Below are 12,784 nucleotides of genomic sequence, written 5' to 3' on the forward strand. Positions count from 1 at the left end.
GCTGTGATTGGATTTCAAACTACTTTCCAGCAGCCTTTTAAATCACCATCTATACATCTGAACATAAGAAGGATCAACCCTAAAACATTTTTGATACAAAAGTTCTATACCACAATTACCAAATACAAGGTGTATTTGAAATCAGTGTTGTTTGCATTTCACACAAAAGCATGGGACTAATATTAAAGAAATTCTTCAGCCCCATATGTTGGTTGATATTCACTTTATTATAAAGTAAGTAAAAACCAAAGCACTTTCTTTTCAAAACAAATATATAAAAAAAACTGACTGAGTTGATAGGGTCTGCCTTTTTAGACCACTACCAATACACAAGTCAGTTTCACAGAGGGGAAAAAACACAGCAAGAACCTCAAAGACGCCTTCTAATCACAGCTGTACAGAAGAACCTCAAAGACCAGATATTCTCAGGCAGACAGGACCGTGCCTATTCACAAATTTCTTCAGTGTCCGAAATCTTTTCACCTGAGCTTTGCAGCCTTGGTGTGATACGTATTTAAAGTACTTACAATCTAAGCAAAAAGAAGAAAAAGTGATGTCAGTTATACCATGATACAAGTAAACAAAATCCTTCCACTTTTTAAACAACATAAAAACATCTAAGTTCTCAGTAACAAAAAGTAATAAAATAACCCAAGGCACATTAGTAACATAACTGCAGTACTAAATAAGCTATCCTCCTCTTACCCAGGAAACATTCTACATTTATATAATTGTATGCTGTATCTTGCAGAAAATTGTATTACTCTTCAGATACAATAAGAAATAAGATGTCAGAAGTGAAGAAATATTTACTTATCACATTGGATAAATAAAATAGAAGCTTGCATCAGCACCAATACACAGAAGCTCCATTAGAGAAAATCAGGACTGGAAAAAATTTATTAGACATCTGGAAATAAAAGCTGGGAGACAATAACATATTACTGAAAACAAGAAAGGTCTGCAACATAAGAAACTGTTTTTATGAATTATGGAAGATAAATTATAGATAAGCTACCAAAATGTCTAATCAAACAGAAGCCCAAATTTGTCTGTATATTTTACTCTCTAGACCATATTCTTATTTTCAACTTCGCTACTGCTTCTCAGCCTGATTTACCACTTAGTTACAGCAGCATTTCAGAGAATGCTACCAAAGAGGTCAGTCTGATAGGAAGATGAGGATCATGACTGTTTCCACTCAAGACCTCCTTCTTCCTCTTTCCAGCACTACAACACTCACTTGGTCCCTAAGGACTGTCTCCTCCCCAGTATTTGCTGATATACTGCACCGACTGTAATCCAGCAAGCAAGCTTTTTCACAGTCCTCACAATACCCATTCAGGAGCCTGTTGGATATTTTTTTAAATTGTGGTTTCAAGGTTATAAACAAGAGAATAAGTAGTATTGTGACTGCTCAGCAAGGCAAATAAAATGGAACCCTAAACCAGGATAAAACAAGTTACACAAAGTATGTGTTACTGAGGAACACCCAACCATTTTAAACAACTTTCTCATGTTCAGCTTCAAAGACCATAGTCAATAAATGAATGGATCTGCACTTCTTACGGAGAGTAGTCCAGTTACCTGTCTTGTTCAGGCTAGAGCTAGACATTATTTCTATCCTATGTAGTAAAAAAGGAAAGAACATTTAGTATTACCTTTTCCTAATAAGACTCCAGCCACCAGAGCTTTTTCATATGTAAGGCTTTCATTTTCCTGCCAATTCCTTTTTGCTGAATAGCGGCTAAAATGGAAGGCAGGCCACCAGTCCTTTCTGGAGTTCCATTCTTCCTTGATCCAGTCAAGATGCTTCTCAGAACTAAAAAAGTAAAACAAAATATAGAAAAACTTAAATTGGGATGAAATGATGAAAAGGAGGCGCTGAATTTTATGATCAGCTTGCTACAAGTCTCAGCAATTGCTAACAGACTGGCCTTACACTGCAGACTGAAATATTAATTGTAAACAGAAATGCCTTTATTTTTTTAATTAAAGTCCTTGGCAGCACTAGTGAGGCAGGAGGTAAACTCAAACAGCCTTATTGAAAGTTGGCAGTAATGCAGATTATGGTGTTAAATGAAGTAAGTTTGACTCCTACGACAGTTTGTCAATAGTAATAAGACATTTGATTCATGTCAACAAATTAGTAGTATGAATAGGTTTGTTTTTTTAAAAAAGGTTTGTGTTACCCTAGGCATACTCAAAGACTAACTTATCCTGAATACTTATCCCAGTAACTCACATAACAAAGACCTTAAACCAAGCATTTCAGAAATGTAAGCAACCTAGAATGAGAAAGTGATATTCCCCTAATATGACCAAGATGTCCTCTATATTTGAAGATACTCTGAAGTTGTGTCTTCAAGTAAAAAAAATGCAGGAAAAGTTCAAGTATTACGCCATTTTTGTTAACCGTATGCAACAACACTCCCAGCTTTAATCCATCAACTTCTGGACCTTAACAGCAGATGTTTTACTAAGAGGTAGAAGCAGCAATGAATCAGAAAAATGGGTCAAATGCAGTACTGAATTAATTTACTATAAATATATTTAAGACTTAAAAATAAAATCTTGTTTGTTGGGAAAAAAGTCTAGACGTTAGAGGCCTTCTGGGCATGGATTGCCTGGAGATGATTCCTTCTTAAATCAGAGTCCCTGTCTGGCAGCAATGAGACATCAATCCCCAGGCTCAGCTTTTAAGAATACACTAGCTGCATTCTGTAACAGTTACCATCATCACACAGCAAAGGACAACACAACACACCAGTTTGTACACTATATACCATGCCCCTATTGCAGCCCAGCAATTCTCAAACCACCTTCTAATAATGTATGCATAACAGAGCAGAAAATCAAACAAGTGTGGTTTTTTTTTTTTTTTTTTTTCCTTTTTAGTGTTTGAGCAGTTCCTTGTGCATAAGCACATAGCCTGGTAAAAACCTTTGTCAGGTGATGACAATACTGAAAACTTGAGAATTTCCTTTAGTAGTTTCTTCTTTTCTCCCAGTGAAAGCATACTGAAGCCAAGCAGTGCCACAGGATTCAGGTGAACTGACTCTTCCATTCACCGGCATGGAAGATGAAGGCTACAAAGGGGGACTTTATCAATTTTTCCCAGAGATGAAGACCTCTAACTGACACACGTTTGGTTTTAGTATATTGTATCAGAGATACCACACTTACATTACAATTTGTTTCACCTGTCTTGCCAAACAACTCCATGCTTTTACGTTTTCCTTTGTGCCAGCATAATCCAAGGCTGCAAAAATTACTTCTAGCCCCAGTCGACGTTTTTTTCGTTTCTCTGGGAAGAGATTAGGCCAATTAATGAATTAGATTAGAACTCATTAGTAAGCAACAAATGAAATACTGTTCTCCATCCAGCCTTCCCACATGTTGCCACTTTCCCAATTACTGAGAGCTCCCCCATTATCTTCTGCTTTTTCCAAGAGAGAAAGTTAAGGAAGGCTTCCTGAGTCTAGAGCATAACTCGTTAGAAAGATCCCCTCTCCCTACTCTCATCCTGCTCAAAAACTGCTGACTCAAGAGGCACACATAAGACTGCTCACTTAGCCCACACAGCCTTGCTTACAACAGTTTCTGCTGTTGTAATCAGAGCTACCAAGCTGGTGCTGGTGTTCAACATGTTCTTTCTACGGGAAGAGAACACAGTGCCCTGGAACACTTCAAGCCCTGAGATACCAAAACAAAGAAATTGGATTGATGTGAATAAAACAGGCATTTCACATCAGCAGCTAATGTACCAGAGGTGTTCTAAAAATGACCTATCACAGCAAGTAAATGTAGGGAAAGTTATCTTTATCATTATAAATTCCTTCTTCAGAAATCAAATTGTCCACAAGAGCTACAAGAACTTAAAGTGTGTCATGCACAAACAGGAAAAGGGAGGGTTTAGCCAAGAGGGTTTTTTTCTTTCCAGAGAAAAAAAAAAAGAACAATCTTGATTCCATGACATTTCATCAATCTGCCAAGTAGCTGAAACATACCAGCTTGCAAGAAAATATGCAGCTTGGAATGCAATCAATGCATGGAAATTAGAAGAAACTTAGAAGAAAATTAGAAAAAATGGAAGTTAGTCTCCAAATTAGAAGATGTTTCTACCAGCCTGAAAATAAAACCTCCCTTGAGGAGGATCAAGATTTTGTTCTTTGATTGGTAATGATAAAAGAAGACGTAGATCCATCTCAATTCCTCCAGAAGAGAAATAAGAAATGTCATGGAGGAAATGGCAAGCCTGGCATTCAGACTAGTGTACCACAAAAAAAAAATAATTTTTGAGATCCTGGCTGTGCATTACAACATACTGCTCTGATCAGCCTTTAGACTTAGAAAGGTATTTGCTTACACAAGTTTGTAAGTGCCTGCTGACTCATATGCATTAAAGTTTCCTATGATCAGAAAGTCAGGTTTGGGGTTTTTCTTTTAATAAACAGAACTACTTTAGTAAGTACAAAGAAGGCTACAGAACAATTTCATATCATTCTAGATTAACAAAATCAAAAAGAACAAATATATTTAAAGACTTACTTGATTTTTGAAGCATGATATTAAAGTCTATCATTAGTTCATGAGAGGGAACAATATCATGCAAGATCTGAAACAAAAAACAGATAGATTATTTCAATGTGAAAGCTTCAAGACTACTGCCTCATCAAGAGAAGCACTAACATCAGAGTTTTGGGTGTCTTAGGTAGGAAAATTAAGCGGTCTGGTACCCAAGTATCTTGATACTAAGAATGATGATCAAGGGCCATTTTGCATGTCTTTGACACAACAATAACACAATGCTAAAAACTGCTGTGAAGATGGAATTTTAAACATACAGACTGCAGTTTAAAAGCCTAAACTTAATGAAGCTTTTCTTTGAAGTATTTGCCCTAACAAAAGCATTTTAGTGCCATCAAGTGGCAGAAGAGATTGAAAACCATTGTTGGAAAGAAGTTAACAAGATCAATAAGCAAAAACAGTGAAAGTGGGAATTTAAAAGCAACTCTGCAAAAGCTTAATGCAGCAAGGCCTTATCTGCCAGCCAGAAGTGAACTTCTACTGCAGCTTAAATGAACGGCTAATTGAAAATAATGAAACTAACTGCTAGACAGGATCAATATGTGAAAAAAACAAACGTCTAATAACTTCTTGAATATTGTAAAGATCAAACTACAACAAAAAAATCAATGCATGTTGTCTACACGCCCCTTCAGAGCCATGTAAACATGCACTCTGAGCTCATTTCTGCCCCAAGTTACAGGATGCATCAATCATACAGGTAGAACAAAGACCTGAACACAAAGATGGTAAGGGACACTGTTTGCTCCACCCATCAGCACCCCTCCCACTAGCTTTCCTCTAACCCTCTACTTTCCACAAAGAGGAAGGTAAGGTAAATACTGTAACAGAAGACAACTGAACTGTCAGACCACCACGTAACACAAATGACCACAGGCTGTATTCACTATGTAATATATACCTTGAGTGCAGATATGAGTGATTTCTTTGATGCGCCGTGTCTCTTTAGGAACTGATAGAAGTAAACGTGAGCGTTGGGATTAGATGGAAACTTTGAGTTGTAGGCATATTCACTTAATACTTCACGAGCTTCCTGGTGGTCTCCATAGAACTCCAACAACTACAAGAAGTTAAGTTCATCATTAGTTTGCCACGTTACCAATCAAACTCTTACAACTCATTTTGGGCTGCCATAGAATTATGCGATAGCACGGTCTGTGTCTAATAATGCAGCAGACTAGATGTAACACCAGCATATTTTAATTTTACTAGTTACTCTTATCACAGGTAACCAAAAAATCGCACATAAAAGAAAAGGAGAAAAAAATTATATAGGAGAAAATTATATCAACGCTGCTTTGATCATTAAAAGAATTACCATCACTGTTCACTGGAAAAAGACATAGAAGCAGCCTGCCATGTCTTTGAAGAGAACTCAGTGACAGAGCTTGGCAGCTGTCAGCACCCAGTAAAATTCCAGAAGAAATACTCAAAGAACTCAGAGCTTATCTGCATTTAGAAAAAGTAAATCTTCTCAAAGTGATTTTAAGATTAGCTTTATTTCTTAGTTACAACTTCTAAGAAGATATTTGAAAAACAGGACTGCATGTTCGGCGTCCAAGATCTAGCATAGCAAGAAAAACATTGCCCTGCCAAAAAGAGAACTTGCTTTCAGGAATTTAAACAAAGCAGCTGTGCTCCTATTTCTCTGCTAGCACCATGAAAACAGAACACGCAAGCTGGTTGTCTTTCTTTTTCCTGGCAATGCAGAAATAAAGTCCTTTTTGTATTCTATGGAGGCTCTGCAGCCCTACCAGGAGCAAACACTCCAAATCAAAGCTAGTGAGGTACTATGTACTATGTGTTTTTTTAAAAAAAAAAACTTCACTGTCACTCACCCACACACATGAAACTAAACTGCAGACAGACATCTTAATGAAAATTAGACAGGGAAACACAAAAGGAAGATGATCTGCAAAACATGTTCTTACATCCACATAGGATTTCACGAAGAGATCCCAGACTCCGGGTATTTTAATGATCTCCTTTAAGCTCATTGCTGCCTTCCGAAAGCAACTGTGCATTTCCCGTTCAACAGACGAGTCTTCAAGTCCTTCCTTCTCTAGGAAAACAGGAAAGAATGCCAGAGTTAACTTTGCTAATCAAGAGAGTTCTTGAAGTGCTGTACCTACAAGACGAACATTTTGCTAAGCAAGGACTCCAGTCAAAGTTTTTAAGAAAAAAAGGACTCAGTTGCACCAGTATTGAAACAAGAATTTTTCATTGCTCTTCACTTCAGTTGAATTGATTGAATTTACAATCAATTTGTGGGGCATAGCAGGCAGTGTTCCAAGACATGAACACTACCAGCACAAAGAGTTTAAACCAACAATACTTAAGTTTCAGAGAAACAAGCAGAGATCCAGCCATACAGCCAAGCAGGTATATGCAAAGTTAGGCATCACACACATGTAGCATATCTTTACCTTTAGAAAAAGGGAAAACTCAAATACGAGTTTTGGGAGCTTTTGTTAGCACTCAATTCTAGCAGCAGTAAAGTACTGATGCAAGGATGAAGAAGTCACTGCTATAGGTGAATACATTCCTTTGATGTTTCTTTTAGGTGGTGTTGGCTGGATATAAGAACTGTGATTCGGGGTAAAAGCATTGCTTTGTTTGAGAATAGCATTTCAGGACACTAGAAAAGTGCACGAGTGTTCTGTTTTGGCACCACCAGTGTTGCTGGTACAGAATTACAATCCACACCCTCAACTTCTGAAACCTAGCATTTCACCTGGGAGCCTTCAGATGTAGACACAGGCAGAAGAGCAGCCCACATGGAAATGCTGCTGCTGCAAACACCAGAACAAGGAAGTTGAAGTTCACAGCTCAATACAAAAACAGTACTAGGACTTACCATACTCTAAGAGGGTGTTCTTCTGCTTGGACCAGCTATAGTAGTCCAGCAGTCCCCTGTAAGCCTGAACCAGTTTCATCTCTTTATCCTGAGCAGTTGTTTGTTCTCCAAACCTCCAGCTTTCCGCCAGGGACAGGTTTTGGTACGCTTCATCTACCAGTCCATTACAAAGGAGATGGAAGGCATGTTCTAAACAAACCTGCAATTCAAACAGTCCATACCACAGTGTTTCACATCAAGAATGGAGAGAACCTCAAAGATCTACACAGATGTGCAGGGCAAGAACAGAGACTCATTCCTGTCACCCATGTACAAATATTGTAAACATAGTACAACATTTTAATTAGAAGCACATTTTACACATTGTTTTTCAAACGGTATCTTTACATGGAACTTTGGAGAAAAATGCCAGAAGGGGAGAATATGGATGCCACTGGGGGACAGAGAGGTACAATAAGAACCTAAGTAATTTTTCCTGTCAGAAGGTGCTGGAGAAAGATTATTAATCAAAAGAATATCTGACATACAAAGATGCATCCCTGGGAGGGAAAAGGGCTTAAGCTCTTGAAATCTGCGTGGCAGGAAGTCATCATTCAGGTGGTAAACATTCAGCAGTACTTACCAGGGCAGCAAAAAGCAGCTGTCTCAAAAACCTACATTGCCGTTAACAAGTGCTCTACCTATTTTAGAAGGCCTAGAAATGACCTGAGGAAAACCAGTTGGGTTACACTTGGTAGCTTACTCAGTTTGTTACCCAACTGCAAAATACCTAAAAGAGGGATGTTCTAGCACCCTGTCATGTTGATTAGGCGCTAAATCAAAGTCTGAGCCTTCAGTTGGCTCTAGTAAACTCTTGTACAGAACTTTCCTTGGAGGCCTTGAACAAATACAACAGAATGAAAGAGAGAAGCATTGACACAAATGAGAAACAGTCAAGAAAACCAAAACAGCAGCAGTTTGAATACACCATCATAGGAAAAGAACTACAGCTGGGTGACACAGGAGCCACAGAATAATGCTTACTATTTTATACACAGATTAGGTACTTGGAAAGTGAGCAGATATTGATGGCAAAATTTAACTACAACTGTAGTCAGGAGCACAGTGGCCAAATTAAGGACTGGACACAAGATTTCAGAGGTGTTAATGTGCAATTAGATGTTAACAGGCCACACATGTAAATGAATTCAACAGTTTTAAATTAAGAATAACCGCAGAATATAGGCACTACTAAAGACTGACATATGTACCTATGATCAAATACACAGATCAAATGAGAAGTGATCAGCTATAGAATAGCCCTTGAAATATCATGCAACTGGTAACTCAAATGTACCATCTTTTTTGGCACTATTATCAACAACATTGAGAGCGCGCTTTCAGAGATAGTAATACTCAAGTAAACATTCAGATAAACGTGAGGAAAATCATCAAGATTGCATTAAGTACACTCACCTTCAAATACCTTTTTACTCCTAAAGTTTTCATCTGTTCCATGAAAGAGTTGAACTCTCCTATGCTGCCATGTGAATGGTTGCATAAAATTTCTGTTCCTACTCTCCAAATAATCTGGGGAAAAAAGATTCAAAATAACCTTAGTATAAAAATGGGATCAGTCACCATATATATATAATCTTATCAAACTTGTAGCAACTGTAGCATATGCATAAAATGTACATTTGAATTGCAAATAAAAGATGAGTACTAAGTGTTGTCTACTGGTATTGTTACCTACATATTAATCTAGCACTGTTATTTATTTTTTCAACTGACGTTCCATGGGTGCTTCGCAATTACTCATTATAAATACAGCACTTCAGTAAAGCTTATGAAAACTGTATCTGTTAAAAGGCTTCCCCTCCTCTTACTAAAAACAGTATGTTTCAGAGTTATTGAAAACTTCTGTTTTCCTTTAATGTTTTCCCACAGAGATGTAAGGTACACAGCTCTTCAGACTTATCAATACAGATCATGTCCAATCAGATGTAGCTTTCCCACCTACATGCATTTGTTTTCAAGGTCTGCATACAGAACGTAAACAAATCAAATTAGTTTATTTATCAACTCTGTTTGATCCCCTTCCTCCTGCTTCTATCCCAATACCTGGTTGAGTTTTGAAAGCACTGGAAAAGCTAGCAGAGGCCTCAATGAGCCACTAACTTTCAAATAGATTCTGATTGATGGCATGCCATTTGAAAACTAGTTTAATAAGGGACTAATTTAATTTATGAACATTTTCTAACTTTTCAGCTCTTACGACTTTTTAATAAACTTATGATTAGCTTGCTAAGACAAATGGTGGTCTGAAGATGACAGATGCTTCTTGCAAGTATTTTTTTTCAACTTCAAAAAAACTCTGATAAGGGACACAGACTTACCTCTGAGGGACCCATGTATTCTATGGAATAGTCTTTCTCTATTGACTCAATGTAGAAGGTTAGAAACTCTGCAGCTCTTTTCCACTGCTTCTGTAATATGGCATCCTGAACGTAACTTAAACATACTTCCTTGCTCTTCTTGAAGCTTAATTTGTGTTCGTGGGAAGATGCTAAACAAATCAAAACACAAACAAAGTGAACCAAACCCATTATTACTCTTTACTCAGATAACAACATACCTGCTATTTTAGCTCTCTTATATGATCTCTCTCAGACACTACAGAGAGTCATCTTAAGCTACACGGTCTTGATGTTAAACACACCTGTTTTCCACAGTAGTGAAAGAGAAGATGGCAACAGCTGGAAATATGAAATGATTTATTCCGCACACAGCATGCAACTGAAGGCACTTGAAACAGCAAAGCACCAACATCACATATTATTGCCCCACCAGACTTAGAAGGCCACAGTGCTTTGATAACTTCACAGTATGTTTTGCTATATTTTGGGGACCTCTCTCTTCAGTAATTTATTGTCAGCTGAGCTTATGGCTCCAGCACACTGATGATTCATACGCACACACGCAAACAGGCCATTCCAGAACTAACAGTTAAATAATCCCCGCTATAAACACAAATACACTTAGAGAATTATTCTCTGAAGCACGAGCATGGAAAGAGGCCACTTACTCTGTTTACATGGACACTGCTTCAAATTCTGTTACGGCACAACACTGAATTCTTGTTCCCACATTTGTTTAAAGCTCACAGCTGTGTGATAGCTACACACTACAGTCCAACACACCCCCACACCAAAACTCATGCCACAGGAGCCTTCTTCATCAAACCCACCCCCTACCTGATTGCTGTAGGAGAAGGAATAACTCAAATACTGGCTCACAGCGCTTTTAATACAGCACATTCTACAGAAGTACCTCTAATTAACCTACAGTATTGTATGATGTGGTCTTCATGCATATTTCTAACTTGACGGGTTTTAAATCCTTTGAAAACAGAACCCATAAGGAACACCCGTGGCTCAGAGGCCGCCAGCGGGGTGTGCCAGCAGCAGCACGGAGGCTGCACAAACCCGCAGCGCCCCAGGGAAGGAGGTCGGAGGGCTGCAGCAGCACACAGCGGGAGAACAGGAGGCGGCGGAGGCCGGCCCGGCCCTTACCGGCTCGGTAGAAGTGCTGCGGCAGGCAGGGCAGGTGCAGGGCCGGCAGCAGGGCGCTGCCCGCCTCAGCCACCAAGCCGTCCATTGCACCGGCTACAACGGGCAGAGCCCCAGGGCGGCCGCCATCTTTGACCCTGGCAGGGGAGGGGCGGCGCTGACGCTGGCTAGTGGCCCCAGCTCGTCCTAGCCGGCCCAACCAAGCCCAGCTGCTGCAGAGGTACAGCCCCCAGGGCTCGTTGTCACAGCTACCGCGCCATCGCTAGTAGCTCTCGGCCGACAGAGGGGCTCCCAAAGGGCGTAGGGCACCGGCATAACCCTCCGAGGTGCCGCGTGCGCCCTGAAGGCGGCGGCGTCACCGCCATGATGAGACCGCCCCGGGCGCCTGCGTAGTGAAATGGCTGCCGGTAACCGGCCGTGTGCTGGGGCACCCCGCACAGGGGGTATCCTAAACCTAGGATATCCCAAAACATGGGGCGTTTAAATCCGCGTTTGGTTTTACAAGCGAGTCCGTCCAGCTCCCACGCCCACCTCCGCCCTCCTTCCCTCCCCTAAAACTCAGCCACGTGAGGATGAGTAAATAATAAAGTACATAGCAAGCTGGCTCAGGTTAAAGGTTCGCGTCACCCAGCATCCTGGTTCAGCTGTAATCAGTAACAGATGGCAAGAGGAAAAATACAAGGCAGAGCAGCCATCTGTGGTGTCTAAAGATTTAACTTCAGTATCGTACCTTAATATGACGTTTAATAAATCAGGGGGGCTACAGATGTGTCCCTTTACTGCTATTTTTCTTAAAGCTGTGTTCTTCCTGTTTTTGATAATAATTTCAGTTCATAAATATTCTGTTTTATTTTTTGATTGCTAACTTGACCATAAACTATCTTTGTTCTGTAGCACAACTTCTTAATCAATGTCATCTTCTTTGTCTGTCCTTCACAATTTGCCCTTCCTATCCGTGTCTCACTGATCACTGGTGTATCAAAGTGTGGCATCACATCCTATTACACTACGTTAATTCACCTTATACTACTACCCTAATTTCACTATCCAGCTTGCCCACAATTTATTTCTCAGTTGTGTGTAGAAGCATGTTTACGTTTGGCTTGCTAATTTTTATCTTCTCTTGCCACTCATGAATCTTTGCTAATTGTTATGTGAACATTGCCAATGGATCTTGTCAATAAGTATTAGTTATTAGTTTGATAGATACCTTTGTGTAGGAAAATTGCTTTGCAAATGTAGACACGCACAAAACTTTACATTCCCCATAGTTAACGGAACACTCTTACTGGAATACACACGTTTCCAATGTTGGGGTTGAAGGCTGAAGCAAATTTTGCCTGAAATACCTAAAATGAAGTGAAATATTTCTCTTTTACATCATGCATTAGGGAAAGCTGTGGGTACCTTGTTACTATGAAATACTTGAAGTTGTAGGAAATGCTACATGTTTGCAGTGATTAGACTCATGTATACATACTGACTGCAAGCTACTAATTATTGCACAATAAAGGCAATGACTTATGTAAGAAGTATGTGATCTTGTTTCTTTTCACATCTCCCTTTCTTGCCCTTGTCTTTATGACTACAGACACCGTTACCTTTATCTTGGTCTTTTACTAAAGATAAGCTTGATAACTTTTACTGACACCTAATTATCCAACAGCTCTGCCTTCACAAGCAAGTGGACTGAAAGACCAGGCTGGAAATTATGTCAAGAAATAATAATAATAATAATAGCAAGGGAAAAATCACTCGTCTTTCATTCATCTGGCTGTTATAAAAC

The 12,784-nt window shown here is 39.3% G+C and overlaps 1 protein-coding gene across 1 annotated transcript; it reads right to left on the reverse strand.

Moving 5' to 3' along the window:
• Window positions 1-206: 206 nt before the first annotated feature.
• TAF1A (TATA-box binding protein associated factor, RNA polymerase I subunit A) lies at window positions 207-11,254 on the reverse strand. The gene is made up of 10 exons (XM_032185640.1): window positions 11,002-11,254; window positions 9,826-9,995; window positions 8,903-9,016; window positions 7,448-7,646; window positions 6,522-6,652; window positions 5,492-5,650; window positions 4,552-4,618; window positions 3,187-3,307; window positions 1,662-1,822; window positions 207-530 (listed from the first exon to the last, which is right to left on the reverse strand). The coding sequence occupies exons 1-10, from the start codon at window positions 11,084-11,086 to the stop codon at window positions 409-411; spliced, it is 1,329 nt and encodes a 442-aa protein (XP_032041531.1). The 5' UTR covers window positions 11,087-11,254; the 3' UTR covers window positions 207-408.
• Between the last annotated feature and the right edge of the window lie 1,530 nt (window positions 11,255-12,784).

Source organism: Aythya fuligula, chromosome 3 (genome assembly GCF_009819795.1).
Source record: "Aythya fuligula isolate bAytFul2 chromosome 3, bAytFul2.pri, whole genome shotgun sequence".
NCBI lineage: Eukaryota > Metazoa > Chordata > Aves > Anseriformes > Anatidae > Aythya > Aythya fuligula.